Below are 23,119 nucleotides of genomic sequence, written 5' to 3'. Positions count from 1 at the left end.
TAAACAGTTATTAACAGCTGCTGGGAGAGGTTCAGCTGAACATCCCTCTCCTGCAGAGATAAGGGGAAGCTGCAAGGGAGGGCTCTGAATCTGATCCTTTGGCTGCTGCTGTTGAATCCATGGGGAAGGGCCACGAGGGTGGAGCCCCTCAGAGGTCAGGGCTGCTTGTTTGCCCCATGGCAGGAGCTGCCTCCTTGCCTGCAGAGCCAGCACTGCTCCTGCAAACCAAAGCCCCAGGTGCTGGGGGGGCAGCACAGGCCCAGTGCCTGAGTGAGGGAGGATGAGGTTTGTGTGTGGAGGTAGTGAGGGGGCAGGGGGCAAGGCAAGGAACAAGCCTGGGGCAGGGGGGAGGAGGCAGTCCCAGGGAGGGACGGAGCCTGCAGGCCAGGAGGGCAGTTGTGAGCAAGGTGCAAGTGCCAGCTGGGGGCTTGCCCTGGCTAAACCCTGCTCAGTCTGACATTGCAGACATTCTTCTTCTTAGCCCTTTCTCAGACTGTTTGGAGAGAGGCAGATCCCTGGAGCCACAGCATCCAGCCCCTGGCAAGGTCACCCTGACTGCAGCACAGAGTTTGTCAGCCCAAGGGCTGGGAGCAGCTGTGGGCACCCAGGCAGGGGCCTGGCCCCCAGCTGGGGAGCAGAGCCCATGCCCAGCACAGAGTCCTGGAGTGGGTTGGAGGGAGGGGACCTTAGAGACCAGCCAGGGGGCAGGGACCCCTCCCACCAGCCCAGGCTGCCCAAGGCCTCATCCAGCCTGGCCTTGAACACCTCCAGGGGGGAGCCTCCCTGGGCAGGCTGCTGCAGTGCCTCCCCTCCCTCTCTGGGAAGCATTTCCCCCTGAGTGCCCTCCCTGTGCTCTGTGTCCTGCCCAGGCTGCCAGCTCCGCAGGGTGGTGAACCTCTCCTTCGGCCTCCTGATCGCCTACCTCAGCATCCCAGTGGTCCTGAACCTGCTCAGCTCCAGCCAAGTCATGAACACCTCCTTCACCCCTCTCAGGATAGTGAACACCTATGGAGCCTTTGGGAGGTACCAGTGATTCAGGGGCACGTCAGCACGGCCTGGGGCTGTGCCAGGGCAGCTTCTGGCTGGCTCTCAGGAGCAGCTCCCCCCCAGAGAGGGTCCCCAGGCTGCCCAGGGGGCTGGGGGAGCCACCATGCCTGCAGGGATCCCAGAGCCCCATGGAGGTGGTGCTGAGGGCTGCAGTTGGGTGGTGGTGCTCAGAGGCAGTGCTGCACTGCTGGACTTGGTGACCTCAAAGGTCTCTTCCAGGCTGAGCACTTCTGTGCTGCTTTGCTGCTCTCCCCAGTGTGGTTGGTAGGCTGTGAGCCTTCAGCATCAGCAGGCTGGGAGTGGCTGCTGCTGGGAGTGAAGGAGAAGAGGAGCAGCTTTGTGTCCCACTGAGCTCTGTCTTCCTTGAGCCCCTTTACTGAGCTCCTTCACCTTGGTGCAGGAGGGGAATGTCCCCAGGAGGGAGAGAGCTCATCCAGTGGACAGCCTCCAGCACCCCCAGCCCCCTGCCCTGCCCCTCCTGTCAGTGCTCACAGAGCAGCTCCTGGCCAGCAGGGTTTAGGCCAGCAGGAGGAAGTGCTGCTTCCAGGCAGTGGCCTGGGGAATTCACTGCTGCAGGAAGCTGTGGAGACAGAAACTGGGAATGGCCTCCAAAAGAGCCAGGGGGAGAGGAGAGCCCAGCAGCAGTCTGGCTGCTGCCTGCAGCTCAGGAAATCCCAGGCCCACCTGCAAGGTGGGAGCAGGCAAGGCAAACATCTCCACTTGGGTCTGTAGTTGGGCTGTTGTTGAAACTTGAGCCTGGGCTTGGTGGGGACAGGGCAGCAGGCTCAGCTCAGCCATGGCTGGCTTCATCACAGTGCTCCTTGTGTGCTGTCCCTCCCAGCCACATCCTGAGCAGGACAGCTGGGGACGTGCTGGGGAAGGCTCCCTCAGCACAGCCCTCCCAGGGCCAGCAGCAGGGCACCCCTGCCTTGGCCAGCAGCTCACCATGGGGCATGGGCAGCTCCCAGGGGCCTGAGCTCAGCACTGGGATGTGCAGCTCTGAGTGCAGCCCCACGGGAGTCAGTCAGGGCTTATCAGAGGTGAGGAGCACTGCCTGCTGAGGGGGCTGGCTGGGCAGCTCTCACCATGAGCAGGGGAGGTGCAGAGCAGCACTTCAGGTGCAGAAGATGTTCTCAAACAGCACAAATGGCTCTGGAAAGCAAAAGAGTTAGGGGAAAAGCAACCACCCGCCCCTGGTTAGGTGTCTCCACCTTGACAAAGCAGGGGCACATGCTGGAGTCCCTGCTTGGCCCTGAGAGAGGGAAATAAGCCCTGAGCCTCTTTGCCTCAGCAGTGCTGTGCAGAGCAGGAGCAGGGAAGTGGTGGTGCCCTGGGGAGGCCACACCTCGGGCCCTGGGTTCAGCTTTGGGCCTCTCAGAAGGGCACTGGGGGGCTGGGGGGGCCAAGAGGAGGGCAGCAGAGCTGGGGAAGGGGCTGGGGAGCAGGGCTGGGGGGGTGCAGCCTGGAGCAGAGGAGGCTGAGGGAGAGCTCACTGCTCTCTGCAGCTCCCTGGGAGGAGGCTGCAGGGAGGCTGGGGCTGGGCTCTGCCCTGTACCAGGTGAGAGGAGAGGAGAGGTCCTGAAACTGGGATTGGAGAGGAGATGGTCTGAAAATTCCCCTGGGGAGGTTTAGGTTGGACATCAGGGAAAGTTTTTCCTGCCAGAGTGGTCAGGGGCTGGCAGAGGCTGCCCAGGGGGTGGTGGAGTCCCCAGGCCTGGAGCTGCTCCAGAGCCCTGTGGCCATGGCACCTGGGGCCAGGGTTTAGAGGCCATGGTGGGGCTGGGTTGTGCTGGGTGGATGAGCTTGGAGGTCCTGCCCTGCCAGAGCAGCTCTGGGATCCTCTGGGGGCTGCAGAGGTGAAGCTGCAGGAGGCTGTTTCCTTTGGGTGGTTCTTGCCCTTCTCCCTCTGCAGCCCCAGGCTGCTGTTCCAGCAGGACCCAAGCAGCATGTGATGGAATGCTGCTGTGCTGTGTGTGCAACTCCAGCCTCTGCAGGCCAGTGAAAGGAGGATTGCAGCCCATAATGGATGTGGGATGATGTGAAACCTGACAGGTTTGGAATCACACAGTAGGAGCAAGCTTTTATTAGTAATTTGGTGTCCCTGATTTACAGCCTGCTCCCAGCCCCTGGGCAGCTGGCCATGCCTCATAACTCAGCCCAGGCCCTAGCATCAGCTTGGCTGCACAATCCAGAGCTCTGTCAAATGGAGGCAGCAGTTCTGAGCTGAGCTTGCAGCACACAAGGCCAAGGGCAGCCTGCAGCCAGAGCAGTGTGGCCAGGGATGGAGAGAGGGATCCTGCCCCTCTGCTCTGCTCAGGCCTCTCCTGCAGGGCTGGGTCCAGCTCTGGGGCACTCAGCACAGGAAGGGCCTGGAGCTGATGGAGCAGGGACAGAGGAGGCCAGGAAAGTGCTCAGGGGTTGGAGCAGCTCTGCTGCAAGGCCAGGCTGAGGGAGCTGGGGCTGTGCAGCCTGCAGGAGAGAAGGCTCCAGGCAGAGCTCACAGCAGCCTGCCAGGAGCTGAAGGGCTGCAGGAAGGCTGCAGAGGGACTGCTCCCAAAGGGCTGCAGGGCCAGGACCTGAAATGAGAGCAGAGCAGATTGGGATTGGAGGTGAGGAACAAGTTGTGCCCCAGGAGGCTGCTGGAGCACTGCAGCAGGTTGCCCAGGGAGGTGGTTGAGGCTCCCTGCCTGGAGCTGTTGCAGGTGAGGCTGGAGAGGGCTCTGAGCAACCTGCTCCAGGGGAGGATGTCCCTGCTGCCTGCAGGGCTTGGCCTGGGTGAGCTCTGTGGTGGTGCTGGGGCTGCAGCTCTGTGGTGGTGCTGGGGCTGCAGCTCTGTGGTGGTGCTGGGGCTGCAGCTCTGTGGTGGTGCTGGGGCTGCAGCTCTGTGGTGGATCAGAAGCAAGGGCTGGAGAAGTTAGTGCAGGTTCCAGGTGCTGGCCTGGGCCTTGGGAGAGTCTCCTTGTGCCCCCTCAGTGCCTTGGGCACGTGGAGGGCTGGGAGCTGAAAGGCAAAGCCACCAATTGCAGTCACCTCTGGGGGCTCCCCGGGGTGCTGCAGCCCCAGGCTGGGGGCAGGCAGTGGGGGAGGGTCTCCATGCTCCTTGCTGCTGGACAGATCAGAGATGTGCTGGGCAGAGAGGTTCTCTGCAGCTGCAGCCCCCAGCTGTGCCCTGAGGCCACTGCCTGCCCCTGCCCTGCTGCCAGCCCCTGCCCTGCCCCTGCCCTGCTGCCTGCCCTGAGCTCCCTGCCCCTGCCCTGCCCCTGCCCTGCTGCCTGCCCCTGCCCTGCTGCCTGCCCTGAGCTCCCTGCCCCTGCCCCTGCCCTGCTGCCTGCCCCTGCCCTGCCCCTGCCCTCAGCCCCCTGCCCCTGCCCTGCTGCCTGCCCCTGCCCTGCCCCTGCCCTGAGCTCCCTGCCCCTGCCCCTGCCCTGCTGCCTGCCCCTGCCCTGCCCCTGCCCTCAGCCCCCTGCCCCTGCCCTGCTGCCTGCCCCTGCCCTGCCCCTGCCCTGAGCTCCCTGCCCCTGCCCTGCTGCCTGCCCCTGCCTTGAGCCCCCTGCCCCTGCCCTGAGCTCCCTGCCCCGAGCTCCCTGCCCCTGCCCTCAGCCCCCTGCCCTCAGCCCCCTGCCCCTGCCCTGAGCTCCCTGCCCCTGCCCTCAGCCCCCTGCCCTCAGCCCAGTGACGCTGCCCTGGTGTGTCCCACAGCATCACCAAGGAGAGAACAGAAGTTGTGCTTCAGGGCACAGCCAGCCTGGACCCCAAGGACCCTGCTGCTGTCTGGGAGGAGTTTGAGTTCAAGTGCAAGCCTGGGGCCCTGGGGAGGAGGCCGTGCTTCATCAGCCCCTACCACTACCGCCTGGACTGGCTCATGTGGTTCGCTGCCTTCCAGGTTGGTGTCCATGGGAAAGGAGTCCATGGGGTAGGAGTCCATGGGGTAGGAGTCCAAGGGGTAGGAGTCCAAGGGGTAGGAGTCCCTGGGGTTGGTGTCTCTGGGGTTGGTGTCCCTGGGGTTGGTGCCCATGGGGTTGGTGTCTCTGGGGTTGGTGTCCATGGGGTTGGTGTCCCTGGGGTTGGTGTCCCTGGGGTTGGTGTCCCTGGGGTTGGTGTCTCTGGGGTTGGTGTCTCTGGGGTTGGTGTCCATGGGGTTGGTGTCCATGGGGTTGGTGTCCCTGGGGTTGGTGTCTCTGGGGTTGGTGTCCCTGGGGTTGGTGTCCCTGGGGTTGGTGTCCATGGGGTTGGTGCCCATGGGGTTGGTGTCCATGGGGTTGGTGTCCCTGGGGTTGGTGTCCCTGGGGTTGGTGTCCATGGGGTTGGTGCCCATGGGGTTGGTGTCCATGGGGTTGGTGTCCCTGGGGTTGGTGTCTCTGGGGTTGGTGTCTCTGGGGTTGGTGTCCAAGGGGTTGGTGTCCATGGGGTTGGTGTCCCTGGGGTTGGTGTCTCTGGGGTTGGTGTCCATGGGGTTGGTGTCTCTGGGGTTGGTGTCCATGGGGTTGGTGTCTCTGGGGTTGGTGTCCATGGGGTTGGTGTCCATGGGGTTGGTGTCCAAGGGGTTGGTGTCCATGGGGTTGGTGTCCCTGGGGTTGGTGTCTCTGGGGTTGGTGTCCCTGGGGTTGGTGTCTCTGGGGTTGGTGTCCATGGGGTTGGTGTCCATGGGGTTGGTGTCCCTGGGGTTGGTGTCTCTGGGGTTGGTGTCCCTGGGGTTGGTGTCCCTGGGGTTGGTGTCCATGGGGTTGGTGTCCATGGGGTTGGTGTCCCTGGGGTTGGTGTCTCTGGGGTTGGTGTCTCTGGGGTTGGTGTCCATGGGGTTGGTGTCCCTGGGGCTGTGCAGCCTGGGCCCAGGAGAGCCAGTGAGATGGATGCAGTGCCTGCTGGCCTGGCTGAGGGCAGGCTGCAGCCCTGGCTGGGCTCACTCTGGTCAGAAGGGAAGGCTCTGCTCCTCAAGGATGGTTGCTGCTCCTGGGGGGAGCTCCTGGGGGTCTGGGCTGAGGCCTCCCCCTGCCTCTCAGCAATAAGCAGAGCTGTAAAGGTGCAGGGAAGGGCCCTGGGCTGCTGCTGCCTTGCAGAGTGGTGGCACAGAGGGGCAGAGCTGCCTGCCAAGGTGTGCAGGGCTCAGCAGGGCTGCAGCAGGCCCATGTGCACCCACAGCCCCCTGGGGCACTGCCTGCTTGCTGCAGGTGGATGGAGAGGGCTCAGAGCCCTTCCTCAGGGGGTGTCAGCAAGCAGGGGGCAGCCATCACTTGAAGAAGAGGAGAGGAGGGAAGCTTCTGCAACTGATTGTTGTGTGGCACAGGAGCCCAGCCTGGGGGGCTGGAAGGGACCCCTGGGGGTCACCCAGCCCAAGCCCTGCTCCAGCAGGGCACCCACAGCAGCCTGCCCAGGGGCACAGTGCCCAGGGGGGGTTGGAAGCTCTCCAGAGGAGACTCCACAGCCTCTCTGGGCAGCCTGCTCCAGGGCTCAGCACCCCTCAGGCTGTGCTGCTCCAGGCCCCTCAGCACGTCCATACCTCCCCTGGACTCTCTCCAGCAGCTCTCTGTCTCTCCTGAGCTGGGGAGCCCAGAGCTGGACTCAGCACTGCAGCTGTGGCCTCCCTGGGGCAGAGCAGAGGGAGAGGAGAGCCTCCCTTGCCCTCCTGGCCACACTCTCCTTGATGCACCTTGGGAACCATTTGCCTTCTTGGCCAGGAGGGCACCTTGCTGGCTGCTGGGCACTTGTTGTGCCCCAGCACCCCCAGCTCCTGCTCCCCAGGGCTGCTTCCCAGCAGCTCTCCCTCCCCTGTCCTGCTGCAGGAGGCTGTTCCTCCCCAGGGGCACTTCTCCTGCCTGAGCTTCAGGAGGTTCCTCTTCACCCCACTCTGCATCCTGTCCACAGCAGGTGATCAGAGGCAGTTATCTCTGGGGGTCTCCTTGCCCTGGCAGGAGCAGAGTGCTCACCTCCCATCCCAGTGGCTGCTGCCAGAGCTGTGCCTGCACTGCACAGATGCAGCCCTGCACTGCATCCCCTCCCTGCTGTGGTGGCACCAGCTGCAGCTGGAGCTTTTTGCAGCCATCCCAGGCCCACTGCAGCTGGAGACTTTCCCAGGGCCTCTCTGGGGCACCCAGGTCTCTGTGAAGCAATTTGAGACCCTGTTCCTAGAGGAGGGGTTGGCAACAGGAGCAGAGAGGAGGGGGAAGGAAAGCCCTGCTGAAGAGCAGAGTGAGGATGGCTCCTGGGGAGCACAAGGAGAAGCAGCTTGGGCTCAGCAGGAGGCTTGTTCAACTCTGGGCCCTCAGGCATGTCAATACCTCCTCAGGCCTGGAAGGAAACCCCCTTTGGAGTGGCAGAGTGTTTGCCTGGAAGCTGTGAGCTGTACCTCTGATCCTCTCAGCCCAGGGAGAGCTGGCTGTGCCGCTGTCCTCCCCACACTGCCACAGCCAGCAGCAGGTCACCACACTCAGCTGCTCTTCAGGCTGAGGAGCTGCAGAGAGGAGGAGAAGGCAGAGCCTGAGACCCCAGCAGAAGCTTGTGGGGCCAGGCAGGTCCTGCAAGCCCCATGCAGAGTCCATGGAACCAGGGCACTTCAGCCCTCATTTGTTTGCAGAGGTCCTGGGCTTTTTCTGCCCCAGGGCTGCTGCTGCTGCTGCTGCTGCTGCTGCAGTGTGCTGCCAGTGGCCAGGTGAGGAGCTGACACCTCCAGCTCTGACAGGCTGCAGAAAAGCCAAAGTCTTGGGGGGAAGATATTTGCCTTCCCTCTGTGCTGCTCATGACAGCTTCCTCTTTGCACCTCATCACCACCTGACACACGATGCCTGCACGGCCCAGGGCTGCCTGAGGAGCCCTGGCTGGAGCTGCAGCAGCTGTGCTGAAGAGCTGCAGCATGGCAGAGCTGATGGGAACAGCTCTGGGAGGAGGAAAGGCTGAGGGGATTGGGGCTTTGGAGTCTGGAGGAGAGAGCCTGAGGGAGATCTGATCAGTGCTGATCAATACTTGCAGGATGGGACCAGGCTTTGCTCAGGGGTGCCCAGTGACAGGGCAAGGGGCAAGGGGCACAAAGTGCAGCATCAGGAGTTCCATCCAAAGATGAGGAGGAACCTCTGTAACTGAAGGCTGTCAGAGCCCTGGGCAGAGAGGTGCTGAGTCTCCATCTCTGCAGGCATTCCAAACCCACCTGGATGTGGCCCTGGGTGCCCTGCCCTGGGTGCCCTGCCCTGGCAGGGGTTGGACTTGATCTCCAGAGGTCCCTTCCAGCCCCTGCTGTGCTGTGAGTCTGTGATTGCTCCTCTGAGGGCCTCCCCTGGGGGTATCAACACCAAGGGAGGCCCTGTCCCTGCAGGCAGTGGCTGCTGTGCCTCCCTGCCTGGGCTCCACTTGGCTCCAAGAGACTTTTCTGCCCCAGAGCAGAGGTGACATGAGAGCTCTGCCAGCTGGCTGATGGCCCCACAAGATCTGAGAGCTGGTTCCCAAAGCCCTGCCCCACCACCTGCCTCCCCTGGGGGCCTGCTGCTTTCCCAAGCATGGGCTCATAGCATCAGAATTGGTTTGGCTGGAAGAGACCTTGCAGATCATCCAGCCCAACCCCAGCACTGCCAGGGCACCACCACCCCAAGGCCCTCAGCACCACATCCCCACAGCTCTGAACCCCCCTCAGGGATGAGGACTCCACCACTGCCCTGGGCAGCCTGGGCCAGGCCTTGAAAAGCCTTTTGGGGAAGAAATTGTTCCTCCTGTCCAAGCTGAGCCTGCCCTGGTGCAGCCTGAGGCTATTTGCCCCTGTCCCTTTGCCTCCTCCTTGGGAGAGGAGACCAAGGCAAAGCTCTTGGAGGGCAGGAGCAGGTGTGGGAGTCTTGCTCCATGCCTGAGTCATGATGAAGACAGCAGCTGGGGACCTGCATCACTGTGCAGGGTCAGCCCCCAGCTGTCTGTGTGCTTGATGACGATCCAGAGCCTAAGGATGAGCCCAGGGCATGGCTCCCTGCCCACCTGAAAGCATCTCATGCTGCTTCATTCAGCCACTGCCGACTCCAGCTCCCACTCAACTGCTTGGCAAACCCAGGGGTGGCAAAGAAAGGCCAACGAGGAGTGTGCTCAGCAGGGCAAGGGAGAGTCTCCTTCCCCTCTGCTCTGCCCCACTGAGGCTGCATCTCAATTGTAAGATCCAGTTCAGGGCTCCCCAGGTCAATACAGACAGGGAGCTGCTGGGGAGAGCCCAGGGGAGGCTGCAGAGCTGCTGAGGGGCCTGGGGCAGCTCTGGGAGCAGCAGAGGCTGAGAGCCCTGGGGCTGAGAGCCTGCAGCAGAGCAGCCCCAGAGGGGAGCTGAGCAATGCTCAGCAGAGCTAAAGGCTGGGGGGCAAGAGGCTGGGGCCAGGCTCTGCTCAGTGGTGCCCAGGGAGCACAGCACCGCAGCACAGCACGGAGCCTGCCCGCTGGGGGCAGCTGCTGGGGGCTGCTCTGGGTGCAGATTTCTCACCACAGCCTTTGCTGGGCCCAGACATTGTAAATTTTACAAGAGAAACACTTCACAAACCAGGAGCCCAAGCTCTGCTGTGCAGGGAGCTGCTCATTAAGGGCTTGGAGGCTGGGAGCTGGGAGCTGCCTGCGCTGCTGCAGAGCCTCTGGGCTGAGTCAGGCTTCACAGTCTGAGCCTGCAGCACACGAGGCCAGCATCAGCCTGGGCTGCATCCAGAGCAGCAAGGCCAGCAGATGGAGAGAGGGATCCTGCCCTCTGCTCTGCTCAGGCCTCACCTGCAGGGCTGCATCCAGCTCTGGAGCCCTCAGCACAGGAAGGACCTGGAGCTGATTGGGCAGCTCCAGAGGAGGGAACATGAAACTGCTCAGGGGGTTGGAGCAGCTCTGCTGCAAGGCCAGGCTGAGGGAGCTGGGGCTGTGCAGCCTGCAGGAGAGAAGGCTCCAGGCAGAGCTCACAGCAGCCTGCCAGCACCTGAAGGGCTGCAGGAAGGCTGCAGAGGGACTGCTCCCAAAGGGCTGCAGGGCCAGGAGCAGAGGCAATGGTTTGGAATGAGAGCAGAGCAGATTGGGATTGGAGGTGAGGAACAAGCTCTGCACCAACTTTTCAGAGCAGTTGGTTTAGTAACTGTGGTTTTGTCCTGGAGTGTGGTGAGCATGGATCAGGAGCCCTGTGAGGCAGAGCTGCCTCTGCATGGACCTTTCCACCAGCATTTGGTGGTTTCCATCTCCCTTCCCTCCTGCTGCCCTTAGCAACACAAATAACAAACTCTGCATGAGAGGAGGTTTGCAGAGCAGCTTTGCCTCCCTGCTCTGCCTTAGTCCCAGCCCTGCAGGTACAGCTGCTGGGTTTTGCTTTCCCACAGTGTCCCCTACTGCTGGCAGGGAAAAAATCCACTCAGGGACACAGGCAAAGAAAGGAGGGAGGGCAAAAAGGCTTCCTGGAAGCCTGAGGCAGAGAAAGGCAGCAGAAAGGGAAATGGTTTTGTGGAGCCTCAGCAAGGATCTCTGTGAAGAGCAAGAGGGTTTGGCTTCCTGGAGTGGGAGTAGCTGCAGGGCCAGGCTCTGCCAGCACAGCTTGGAGTGTGGCTCCTGAGAGCTGGGGGCTGAAGGGCACAGCTGTGGGATGTGAGGAGCACAGTTACAGAGTCTCCTGGTTGGGAAAGTGCAGCCAGAAGCTGACATCTCCCTGCTGACAGCTGTGAGACCATGGCCCTGGGCTCCTCATGCTGATGGTGACTCCAGCACCTGCCTGGGTAGCCTGGGCCAGTGCCCAGAGATCCTTTTGGGGAAGAAATTCTTCCTAACAGCCAACCTAAGGCTGTCCTGCTGCTGACTCTTCATGCCAGGCCCAGCAGTGTCTGATGCCTCTGTTTCTGCCTCCTTCCTCCAGACCTATGAGCAGAACGAGTGGATCATCCACCTGGCTGGGAAGCTGCTGGCCCAGGAGGAGCAGGCCCTGTCCCTGCTGGCAACCAACCCCTTTGCAGGCAGAGAGCCCCCACGGTAAGCTGGGAGGCTTGGACAGCTGCAGGGAGCTGTTCTGGCCTGGAGGGGCAGCCCTGGTTTCTCTTGGTGGGGTGGAACCCTCAGACAGAGTGGGGTTAAGGTGTGAAGAGATGCTGCTCCAGCACCTGCCTGGTGCTGACCTTTTGCTTGAGCCCCTTCCCAGGAGCTCTGTGCAGGTCTCCATCACAGGATCACAGCTCACAGGATGCCAGGGGGTGGAAGGGACCCAAAGAGATCATCAAGAGCAAACCTCTGCCAGAGCAGGACCAGACAACCTAGCTCAGGTCACACAGAACACATCCAGACAGGGCTGGGAAGGCTCCAGAGCAGGAGACTCTACAACCTCCCTGGGCAGCCTGCTCCAGGCCTCTGGGACCCTCCCAGGGAAGAAGTTCCTCCTGGTGTTGAGCTCCTGTGCTGCAGCTTCCATCCATTGCTCCTTGCCCATCCATGTTGCTTCTCTTGGCCAGCAGTGGTGAGTGCTGGTCCCCTGCCCATCAGCTGTGGGGTCTGTGCCCTGACCCCTGGCAGAGCTCAGGCCCAAAGTGCCATCTCCACAAGGCAGCCCTGCAGCAGTGCTTCCTGTCCTGGAAGTGTTTGTGTTGCCCACGAAGGGAGAAAGCAAACAGCAGCAAGCAGAAGGCAGGGCTGCAACCCCAAGGTCTCCTACAAAGGCACATCTTGCACAAAGGTCTCTGCTGTGGCTGGAGTTATTTTTAGCTGAGAAAACATTTTCAGGGAGCTTTGGATCAACCCAGGCAGTGTTATGCTCTTGCTAATATTTTCCATTTGAGGCTCTTAGGATGCACAGCAAACAAGGCTGAGGGTTCACAGCAGCACCATGTGGCATGAACTTCCTCATGAACCCTGCTGGTGGTGTTCAGCCTGAGCAGAGTCTGTCCCCAGAAGCTTCTGAGGAGAGGCTCCTTGCACACCTACCCCACTGAGGACTTCTGCCTTTCACCAGAGGTCTTTCTCTGGTAGGGTTTGCACAGCCCAAGGTGCTTTATCCTGGAGCTGGATCTGTGTCTGTGCTTGGCCTGCACCAGAGCAGAAGAGCTTAGGAGACAACCAGCAACCCACAGCAGCTTGCCCAGGGGCACAGTGCCCAGGGGGGTTGGAAGCTCTCCAGACCAGGACACTCCACAGCCTCTCTGGGCAGCCTGCTCCAGGCCTCCAGCAGCCTCACACCAAAGAAGTTTCTCCTGCTCAGGTGGAACCTCCTGGGTTCCACTTTGTGCCCCTTGCCCCTTGTCCTGTCCCTGGGCACCACTGAGCAGAGCCTGGCCCCAGCCTCTTGCCCCCCAGCCTTTAGCTCTTGCTGAGCATTGCTCAGCTCCCCTCTGGGGCTGCTCTGCTGCAGGCTCTCAGCCCCAGGGCTCTCAGCCTCTGCTCCTCACAGAGCTGCTCCAGGGCCCCTCAGCATCTTTGCAGCCTCCCCTGGGCTCTCTCCATCTCTCCAGGTGGTGCCTCAGGGCCTTTGTTGTGCTCTGTAGCAGGTGAGAAGTGAACTCTTCAGCAGCTTGAGCAAAATGCAGAGCAGATCCTCCTCCCTGCTGGCTCTGTGGGCTGGGGATGGCAGAGCAGGCAGAGGAGGTCTGCTCAGTAACCACACAGCAGCCTGGGTGCTGTCAGGGCTTTGGTTCAGGCCTCAGCAGGGGGGGACCAAAGCCCAGCTCCTGTGTTCACTCTTTAGCAGCCAGTTGATAGCAGGGCAGGGTCAGGATCCAGGGCTGGGTGTCAGCTGCCTTTGCTCTGGCACTAGCTCTGCTTTGGCAGGTCTGGGTGGCTCTGCTGTGGGTTTGGGTGCCATGAAATGCAATTGGCAATTCAGTGCCACTCCTGCTGGCTTGGCCCAGGCTCCACATCCCATTTTATCCTTGACCCTGGGTTGTGGGTCGTGCTTTGGGGTTTAGCAGGCCAAATCCAAACCCCTGGGACGTGGGCCCTGCACTGAGTTTCCCTAGAGGGACCAAACAGGCAGCTGGGGACAGACTTCTGAGCAGGGCCTGTGGTGAGGGGGCAAGGAGGGATGGTTGGAACTGAAAGAGAGAGATTCAGACTGGAGAGAAGGAAGAAATTCTTTGCACTGAAGGTAGTGAGACCCTGGCCCAGGATTCCCAGAGAGATGAGAGATGCCCCAAGCCTGGCACCACCCCAGCTCAGGGTGTCTGGGGCTCTGAGCAACCTGCTCTGGCTGGGGCTGTCCCTGCTGGCTGCAGGGGGGTGGATTAGAGGAGCTTGAAAGGTCTTTTCCCACCCAAATCAGGCTGGGATTCTAAAACTCTATGATCCTCAGTGCTGAGCATAGACAGATTGAATCACAGAAGGCTTTGGGCTGGGAGGGAGCTTCAGAGCTCATCCAGCCCTGCCCCTGCAGGCAGCAGGGACATCCTCCCCTGGAGCAGGCTGCTCAGAGCCTCAAACAGCTCCAAGCAGGGAGCCTCAACCACCTCCCTGGGCAGCCTGCTGCAGTGCTCCAGCAGCCTCCTGGGGCACAACTTGTTCCTCACCTCCAATCCCAATCTGCTCTGCTCTCATTTCAAACCATTGCCTCTGCTCCTGTCCCTGCAGCCCTTTGGGAGCAGTCCCTCTGCAGCCTTCCTGCAGCCCTTCAGGTGCTGGCAGGCTGCTGTGAGCTCTGCCTGGAGCCTTCTCTCCTGCAGGCTGCACAGCCCCAGCTCCCTCAGCCTGGCCTTGCAGCAGAGGTCTGTGTAGCATTCATTCTTTCTATCTATCCACCCTGCTATCTATCTATCTATCTATCCATCCATCTATCCATCTATCTATCTATCCATCTATCCATCCATCTATCCATCTATCTATCTATCCATCTATCTATCTATCTATCTGTCTATCCATCTATCTATCCATCCTTCTATCCATCTATCTATCTATCTATCTATCTATCTATCCATCCATCTATCCATCTATCTATCTATCCATCTATCTATCTATCTATCTATCTATCCATCTATCTATCCATCCTTCTATCTATCTATCTGTCTATCCATCTATCTATCCATCCATCCACCATCATTCTGTCTCTCTATCTCTGTTTCTCTCTCTCCAGCTATCATTCTATCTCTATCTATTCCTCTCTTTCTCATCTCCCTCTATCTCTCTATCTGTCTATCCATGTTGTGCCCACCACAGTTCAGCTTCCTCCAGCAGCTGGCTGGAACCAGGCAGAACACCACAGCTCCTTCTCCTCCCCTCTCTCCCCCCCTGACTCCTCCACTCTAAAGGGAATTTTGAGCCTTAATTATTTTCACTCCCTGCTAGACTAAATAATTAGGGGCAGGGACTGCTTTCCATAGGAACATTTCCCTCCATCCTCCACGGAGTCTCTGCTGCTAATGGAAACTCTACACCTCCCCCAGCCCAGGGACCTTCAGAATGAGTTAATGCCTTCAAAATGAAATTTCTGAGACCAAAGCTGGTAGCTCCTTTACAGCTCCAGAAATTATAGCATTTGCTCAAGTGTGATAAAGCTCAAAATGAGAACCAGGTGAGTGATTAAAAATGAGGGCATTGTTGAGGGCCCAGCCTGCCTGAGTGTGAAGCTTTCCTTCCAGCACTGGGGGTGCTTGTGCAGGGTGGGTGTACAAAACATCCTTGTGAGGCAGGATGGTTCATAAAGCAGCAGCCACCATAAATCTCAGCCTGGGGAGGGGAGGGGGGGCTGGGAAATGCAGGAGTAGCTAACAGCCCCTCCTGGAAGCACAGGGCAACAAGCAAGGAAAAACAACCCCCACCCCCCAGAAATAATCAGAGTTGTGCCTGCAGAAGGAGGGGAGAGAAGTCACAGCAGCAAAGCCAGGTCTGGGGTTGGGTGCTCAGAGTCTCTGGTTCTAACCCCTGGCCACTGCAGGACTTGCAGCCCAGCCACAGCAGCACCTTGTGCTTGTGCTCCAGCTCCTGTCCTGGTGCCCAGCTGGGCAAGAAGGCCACCAGCAGCCCAGCTGGGAGCAGCAGGGGCGGGCAGCAGGAGCAGGGCAGGGAGGGTGCCCCTGGGCTGGGCACTGCTGGGGCTGCACCTCGAACCCTCACTCCAAGAAGGACATTGAAGGGATGGAGAGGGTCCAGAGAAGGGCAAAGAGATTGGGAAGGGTCTGGAGAGCAGGGCTGGGGAGGAGCAGCTGAGGGAGCTGGGGGGGTTCAGCCTGGAGAGGAGGCTGAGGGAGACCTCCTTGCTCTCTGCAGCTCCCTGAGAGGAGGCTGGAGCCAGGGGGGTTGGGCTCTGCTCCCAAGGAACAGGACAAGAGGCAATGGCCTCAAGCTGCACCAGGGGAGGTTTAGGTTGGACATGAGGAACAATTGCTTCCCCCAAAGGTATCAAATCCTGGCCCAGGCTGCCCAGGGCAGTGGTGAAGCTTCCTGTGCCTGAAGGGCTTTCTAAGCCCTGGAGCTGTGGTGCTGAGGGCCATGGCTTAGTGGTGCCCTGGCAGTGCTGGGGTAAAGGTTGGACTTGGTGGCCATCAAGGTCCCTCCCAACCAGAGTGATTCTGTTCTGTGATTCTTGTGGCTTTCTCACTGGGTTTGCCATGGGGAAGTGCTTGGTGCAGCTCCTTTCTTCCCTCCCTGAGCACAGCCATTTAAAAGGAAAGCTTCCCCAGGTCTGAAGTGCTCAGCACTCAGTCACTCCACTGCTGAAAGCAGCCTCAGCCTTGCAGTGCTGCCAGGGAGGGCAAAGCTCCTCCTGAGGCAGCAGGGTGGGAATGAGGTTTGCAGCCCCACCTGCCAGCAGTGGCAGGAGCAGCTGTGGGGCAGCTTCACTGTCTGCTGGGGATGTGCCATGGGAGGCATCACCCTTGGCAAGTGCAGCCCCTGCCTTGGCAGCCCCATGCCCACCCCCCTGCCAGACTGCAGCCTCCTGCTGGGGCTGTCCAAGCCAGCAGCAGCCCAGGCTGCTGTGAGGAGCCCCAGGGGCAGGCAGCTGTCCTTCCTCCAAGGTTTGCTCTGCCCTTGCTACAGACACAGCCTCTGAACCTCTCCAACCTGCCCCTAGGGCAAAATCCAGGGTGGCAGAATGGCTTCAGTTGGAAAGGGGCTTGAAGATCATCCAGTTCTGAGCTCCCTGCCGTGGGCAGGGACACCTCCTGCTGGACCAGGTCGCCCAAAGCCTCCTCCAGCCGGACACTAAACCACTGTCTGAGCACAGACTGCCCCTGGCTTGCTCTGGCTCTGCAGGACCAAACCTCAGTCAGCAGCACTGGAAGCCAAGGCACGAAGCCTGCCCTTGTCCTGCAGGCTTGGGCCAGGATGGATTTATGACCCTTGCTGCTCCCAGGGCCGGGCTGAGCCCATGCTGGAGGCTCTGTCGCTGCAGTGACTCTGTGCTTGCCACTGCCACTTGCTGCCTGATTTACAGGGAAGTGGGGAACCTCCAGATAAGAAAAACCAACACCAAAGGCAAAGAAACCAACCCCAAAGCAGAGAGACTTCCCCATGTTTTGGTTCCTTTCCTCCCTCCCCCCCTCCCTGCCCTCTCAGACCATTAATCCTAACAGAACCCGAGGGCTCGGGGCAGGGGGAGGCTTCTTGTTCCCTGGAACCCCTCAGCTGTTGCAAGGAGACAGCTGCAGCCTCTGGAACTAATTTCAGCTGTCTGGGAGATTTAGCCCTGCACCCCAGCAGCTCCAGGATCGCTGCTAATTTCTACCACATCCAGTTGGGAGGTGTCACAGCCGGCTGATGGACGAGGCGGGCTCCGGCGGGCGGCGGCGCAGCTGCTGCCGGGCATCTGCCAGGGCAGGGGGGATTGGAGTGCTGAGGAGCTGCAGCCCTGGGCTGGGCTCATCTCCAGGCTGCAGCTTGGCCCCATCTGGGTGGTGATGGAGAGTGAGGGTTTGTGCAGAGCGTCCTGGCACAGGCTCAGCAAATCACAGAAGGGTCTGGGGCGGAAGGGACCTCCAGAGGGCTTGCTGGATGGTTTGGTGGTCACAGCATCATGGAATGGATGGGAAGGGACCTCCAGAGGGCTTCCTGGATGGCTTGGTGGTCACAGCACCATGGAAGGGACCTCCAGAGGGCTTCCTGGATGGCTTGGTGGTCACAGCACCATGGAATGGATGGGAAGGGACCTCCAGAGGGCTTGCTGGATGGCTTGGTGGTCACAGCATCATGGAATGGATGGGAAGGGACCTCCAGAGGGCTTTCTGGATGGCTTGGTGGTCACAGCACCATGGAATGGATGGGAAGGGACCTCCAGAGGGCTTCCTGGATGTGTTGGTGGTCATAGCATCATGGAATGGATGGGAAGGGATCTTTGAAGCCCACCCAGTCCACCCTCCCTGCAGTCAGCAAGGACCTTTGCAGCTAGAGCAGGCTGCTCAGAGCCCAAACCAACCTGGCCTGCAGTGGTGCCAGGGATGGGGCAGCTCCACCTCTCTGGGCAGCCTGGGCCAGGCTCTCATCACCCTCAGCCTCAACAAATGTCTTCTTTTTCTCCACTCTGGATCTCCCTCTTTCAGTTCAAACCAGCTCCCCTTGCCATTTCCCTGCCTGGATGTGGCCCTTGGTGCTTCCCCAGGAGCCAGCAGGAGCCTCCAGCCTAGGTTCACTCAGTAAATCCTGGGAAGGTGCTGGCAGCTGGGATTGTCCTTCCTGACCCTTCTGCCTCCTTGGAAGCCTGAGTCCTGCTCATCCTTCTGAGTGACCTCCTGGGCCTTTGGTCTCTTTCCATGGAGGCAGAGCCAGGTAACTTCTTCATGACCACCTTGAAGCTCTTCCCATTTCTTCTGAGCAGTGAGGTTGATGCAGGTCCCTGTGTCAGAAGGGTCCTGTGGATCCCTTCCAGCAGCCAGAAGGCCTTTGCCTGAGCCCCAGAGCTGTGGATGTCACAAGCAGCTGCTGCTAAGGTGACCTGCGGCCTGCAGCAGTCTCTTGGGCAGCAGGTGACCACCATGAGTGTGTCTCACTCAGGCCACAAGCTGCCCAGGGGTCCAAGTGATGCCTCTGAACCCTGTGAGCCCTGAAATGATTTGCTCTGGGGGGTGTTTGCTCCCCAAGTCCCAAGAGCAAGGAGCAGGTCCAGGGAGGCAGCTCTGGAGGGGTTTGCAGATCCTCTGCCTCAGGCCCAAGGCACCTAGCTGGATGATGCATACTGGAGCAGCTCTGACCTCTGCAGCCTCTGCATCCCTGAGCCTTAGAAGAAAGCCTCCCACAGGCTCCAGTTTGCCACTTTTCTCCCACAGCTTCCAATCCCAGGACAGAGAAGATGCCCAGGGTCTGGGCTCTGCCACTGCTCAGAGATGTTCTGATGCCTGGAGGCACTCAAGGTTCCCCTCTCCTGCACCACACTGACTGCTGCAGCTGCTTAAAGTCCTTTGGGTACTTCCATGGCCCAGAGGGGAAGTCCCAGGGAACCTTGAACCTTAGGGAGGCTCTCCCAGTGCAGGGCAGTGAGGAGCTCTGAGCTGAGGTCCACCAGAGCTTTATAGCTCATCCCTGGGAGTGGTTCAGCTCCTCCAGGAGCACAGCTCCACAGAGGTCACAAACTCCCCAGCCCTTGGCCTTGTGCAGGTTCCTCCTCCCTGGATCTTGCAGACTCTTGAAATCCTGGAATGGTTTAGCTTGGAAGGGACACTGAAGATCATCCAGCTCCAAGCCCCTGCCATGGGCAGGGACACCTCCTGTGCTCCTGGATGGGGAGGCAGCCAGGTGCTTGCTCTGTTCTCCTTCCAGCCAGGAGACCACCAGCTCTGGAGTCCTCAGCACAGGAGAGACATGGACCTGGTGGGCCAGGGCCGGAGGGGAGCATGGAGATGATCTGAGGGCTGGAAGCCCTCTGCTGTGAGGCCAGGCTGAGGGAGTTGAGGTTGTTCAGCCTGGAGAAGAGAAGGCTCCAGGGAGACCTTCTGGTGGCCTTGCAGGACTCAGAGAGGCCATCAGAACGCTGGGGACAGGCTTTTGAGCAGGGCCTGTGGTGAGAGGACAAGGGGGATGGTTTGAGCTAAAAGAGGGAGGATCAGATCAGACAGAGCAGATTGTCTCTGCTGAGAGTGGTGAGACGCAGTTCCAGGGAGGCTGCTGACCTGTGCCTGGAACCATTCCCAGTCAGGTTGGACAGGGCTCTAGCTGCAGCTGTCCCTGCTGTCAGCAGTGGGGTTGGACCGGAGGGGCTTTAAAGGTCCCTCCCCCCCCAGCCCAGCGCTGGGCTCTGAGCGCAGCAGCGCTGCCGGCAGCCCGCGGCGGGGAGGGAGGTGAGGAGCGGCTCCGCCGGCGGCCTGGGGCTGGGGCAGCCTCTGCCGCTGGCTCCCCGGCGAGGTCCGAATTGAGATGCGATTGCAGCAGACCTTTAATTGGGCGCGGTTCTCTCCATCACCGGCAATCTCCCCCGCTTCCCCCGGGCGGGCCGGGGCCGGGGCCGGGGCCGGGGCAGGCGTCCAAGGCGTCGTCCCCTGAGGATGTTGGCAGGGGGCAGGAGCGCTGCCGGCCGCCCAAGGTGCAGCGCCGGGGGGCAGGAGCGCTGCCGGCCGCCCGAGGTGCAGCGCCGGGGGGCAGGCAGCGGCCGCCCGAGGTGCAGCGCTGGGGGGCAGGCAGCGGCCGCCCGAGGTGCAGCGCCGGGGGGCAGGCAGCGGCCGCCCGAGGTGCAGCGCCGGGGGGCAGGAGCGCTGCCGGCCGCCCGAGGTGCAGCGCCGGGGGGCAGGAGCGGTGCAGCGCCGGGGGGCAGGAGCGCTGCTGGCCGCCCGAGGTGCAGCGCCGGGGGGCAGGAGCGGTGCAGCGCCGGGGGGCAGGAGCGCTGCTGGCCGCCCGAGGTGCAGCGCCGGGGGGCAGGAGCGGTGCAGCGCCGGGGGGCAGGCAGCGGCCGCCTGCCGCCCGCTCAGTAGCAGGGTTTGTGTTTTGGTAGCGAAGCAGAGCGGGTTCGAAATGAGCACTGACACGACTTTGACGTTTTTACACCGCGGGGTGGTTTATGAAGGCAGGGCCGGGGGCGGCGGTGCAGCGGCCCGGGGGCGGCGGGGGGCTCTCGCTCCTTCCCTTGTCAGCATGCCCTACATCAAGCCGCGCCGAAGCCTCCCCAGGCCCCGCCGCAGCCTTCGCCTCCCGACGTGTCTGCGACACTGATGAATGCTGCTTTCTGCACGGCGTGAAAAACCTCCCCTGCTGTCAGCTCCCAGGGCAGGCAGGGAGCAGATGCGGCTCCCAGCACCGAGCTGCCGCTGCTGCTGCTGCTGCTGCTGCTGCTGCTGCTGCTGCTGCTGCTGCTGCTGCCTGGGGCAGGGGGAGCCGGGATGGGAGCCGGGATGGGACCTGGGAAGGGAGCTGGGATGGGAGCTGGGAAGGGAGCTGGGATGGGAGCCGGGATGGGACCTGGGATGGGAGCCGGGATGGGAGCTGGGAAGGGAGCTGGGGGCTGTAGCTGAAAGTGTCCTGGGCAGAAAGGCAGAGTCACAGAATCACAGTCACAGAGTCACTGTCACAGAGTCACTGTCACAGGGTCACAGTCACAGGGTCACAGTCACAGGTCACAGTCACAGGGTCACTGTCACAGGGTCACAGTCACAGGGTCACAATCACAGGGTCACAATCACAGGGTCACAGTCACAGAGTCACAGGTCACAGTCACAGGGTCACTGTCACAGAGTCACAGTCACAGGTCACAGTCACAGAGTCACTGTCACAGGGTCAATGTCACAGGGTCACTGTCACAGGGTCACTGTCACAGGGTCAATGTCACAGGGTCACTGTCACAGGGTCACAGTCACAGAGTCACAGTCACAGAGTCACAGTCACAGAGTCACAGTCACAGGGTCAATGTCACAGAGTCACAGTCACAGAGTCACAGTCACAGGGTCACAGTCACAGAGTCACAGTCACAGGGTCACAGTCACAGGGTCACTCTCAGGGTCACTCAGAGTCACTCAGAATAGGAGAACAAAGGAGCAAGGAAAAGTCATTCTCCTGCTGTTATTAGTCTTTCAGAGCTGGCTGTAAAGAGAGGTGGGGGCTGGGGGGGAGAGGGAGGAGGTGTTCACAGGATGGGTTGGGCTGGAAGGGACCTCGCAGCTCAGCCAGTTCCAAGCCCCTGCCATGGGCAGGGACAGCTCCCACCAGCCCAGGCTGCTCAGGGCCTCATCCTGCCTGGCCTTGAACACTTCTGGGGGTGAGGCATCCACAGCCTCCCTGGGCAACCTGTGCCAGAGTCTCCCCCCCTCACTAAGGAATTCCTTCCTCCAGCCTGAGCCTGCCCTGCTCCAGCCTCAGACCTCCTCTCCCGCTGGCACCGCAGGCCCTTGCCAGAATCCCTCCCCGGCTCTGCCGCCGGTGCTGCAGGGCTGGCTGGAGCAGGGGGTGTGGAGGCAGCCAGGCTGGCTGTCCAGCCAGGGGCCGGCAGCAGGCTCAGCCAGCTGCAGCAGCCCCCTGAGCAGGCTGTGCCCTGTGTCCCTGCAGGTGGGTCCGAGGAGAGCACTTCCAGTACCGCTTCAGCCGGCCGGGCGGGAGGCACGCCGCCCGGGGCAGCTGGTGGCTCCGCAGGAGGCTGGGTCCTTACTTCCCCCCTGTCAACCTCCAGGGCCTGAAGAAGTTCTACGAAGCCAGGAGCTGGCCATACCCAGGGGGGAACTGATGGAGGAGGACAAGCAAGGCCAAGAGGGACCAGCTGGGGAGAGGGGCAGCAGGAGCTGCCTGGGAAGGACACCTCCTGCCCTCCGCGTTCCTGATCCCTTCCCCTGCCTGCACGTCCTGCACAGAAGGCTCCCAGCCCCCCTGCCCTCCTGCTGCTCTGCTCTGGGCTCTCTCACCTCTCTCTTTGTCCTTCTCACCACAGCCATGCCTGCTGCCTGCTTTGCTTTGGCTGGCTGTGCCACTTGGCAAGCATCAGCTCTAGGAGATGGGGAGAAGGTGTACCTGTGCCATGAGAAGGCTTGGGGGGCCGGGGGGCTGCTTTCCCTCACCCCACTGCACTGGGTGGTAGCTGCAGAGGCACCAGGGGAGGTTTTGGGGTGGCCTCCTGCTTCACTGAGTGCCTTCCAGGGCTCACAAGTTCCCTGGGGTCTGGCAGCAGGCTGAGAGCCAGGACCCCCTCTGCAGCTGGCTCATGTGGAGGTGGCTCAGCATGGGGCACTGCTCCTTCATCCCACCCCATCCCCACCCAATGCCAGCCCTGCCTGACCCAATCCATCCCACCCCATCCCAGTGCACCTCCAGTAAAGAGCCATCAAAGCCTCTCTGTCCCCAGCAGAGCTTCCCCACACTCACCTGGCAAGGGCCCAGTTGCCAGCACCTCACCACAGCTCCATGGCCAGTCTGAGCTGCAATCACCAGAGGACACCCTGGGACCTCGCCCTGGCTCTCCCTGTCCCTCCTGTTCGCTTTGCAGCCTTCCCTCCTCTCAGTCTGTGTCTGAAGCCACCCAAGCTGTCCCCCCCCGTGGATATTGCCTGGTGAAGCCCAGGATCCCGGTGGTGGGAGGGGAGTTTGAGCAGGGATGTGGCAGCAAGTGGCCAGGGCAGTGGCCAGTGGCCAGGGCAGTGTCCAGTGGCTGCTGGCTCCTCAGCACCTTCTGCCAGGCTCTTCTCACATGGGGGAAAGAAAGAGCAAAGCAAGAGAGAGCTCCCAGCTGTGTCAGGACTGCCTGCAGACAGCCACAGGTTTGCTGAGCAACCCAGAAGAGCTCCTTGCTGGGAGCTGCCAGGGGGCTCTGTGACAGCCCCAGGACAAGCACAGCCCTGTGCAGCCACCACGTCCCCTGGCACACTGCTGCCGGTGCCCCTGGGCTCACCAAGGCTGTGCCAGCCCCAGCACCTCGGAGCAGGGCTTGAGTGCAGCCTTGCAGGGCTTTACCTTCCTGTGTGCTGAACCTGGGCTTCTATGCCTGCTGCTTTCTGTTCTGGAGCTGAAATCCACCTCCCTGGGGAACTGGAGGAGTTTGGTGCTGCACACACCTGGCTGAGCAGTGCTGAGGAGGAGCTGAGCACCCCACAGGCATGGTCCACAGGGCCATGCAGCAGGCAAGGGCAAGGAGAAGCACAGAGCAGCTTGCCTGGCTTCTCCCAGAGGGGGTTTGCAGTGAGGCTCCCCTGGCACCCCCTGGAGAAGAGTTGCAGTGCCCTGGAGGCTGGCAAGGAGCTCTCACCCTCCAGAGCAAAGCCAGCCCAAGCCATGAGCAAGGGAAGAGCCTTGC

The 23,119-nt window shown here is 61.2% G+C and overlaps 1 protein-coding gene across 2 annotated transcripts in view; it reads left to right on the top strand.

Annotated features, from left to right (window-relative positions):
- The window catches only part of LOC137456702 (lipase maturation factor 1-like), a 177,988-nt gene extending 156,331 nt beyond the window's left edge, over positions 1 to 21,657 (top strand). For both annotated transcript variants that reach the window (XM_068168281.1, XM_068168282.1), the window contains 4 exons: positions 870 to 1,023; positions 4,747 to 4,930; positions 10,874 to 10,986; positions 21,388 to 21,657. In XM_068168281.1, coding sequence (XP_068024382.1) covers positions 870 to 1,023; positions 4,747 to 4,930; positions 10,874 to 10,986; positions 21,388 to 21,562 — 626 coding nt within the window. In that variant the 3' untranslated portion in view covers positions 21,563 to 21,657. The remainder of the gene's footprint in view (positions 1 to 869; positions 1,024 to 4,746; positions 4,931 to 10,873; positions 10,987 to 21,387) is intronic.
- Positions 21,658 to 23,119: the final 1,462 nt, after the last annotated feature.

This window comes from Melanerpes formicivorus, unplaced genomic scaffold (assembly GCF_026170545.1).
Source record: "Melanerpes formicivorus ecotype bairdi unplaced genomic scaffold, bMelFor1.0.p_v2 SCAF_135, whole genome shotgun sequence".
NCBI classification, from domain to species: domain Eukaryota; kingdom Metazoa; phylum Chordata; class Aves; order Piciformes; family Picidae; genus Melanerpes; species Melanerpes formicivorus.
This window is presented reverse-complemented; position numbering and strand designations above follow the sequence as displayed.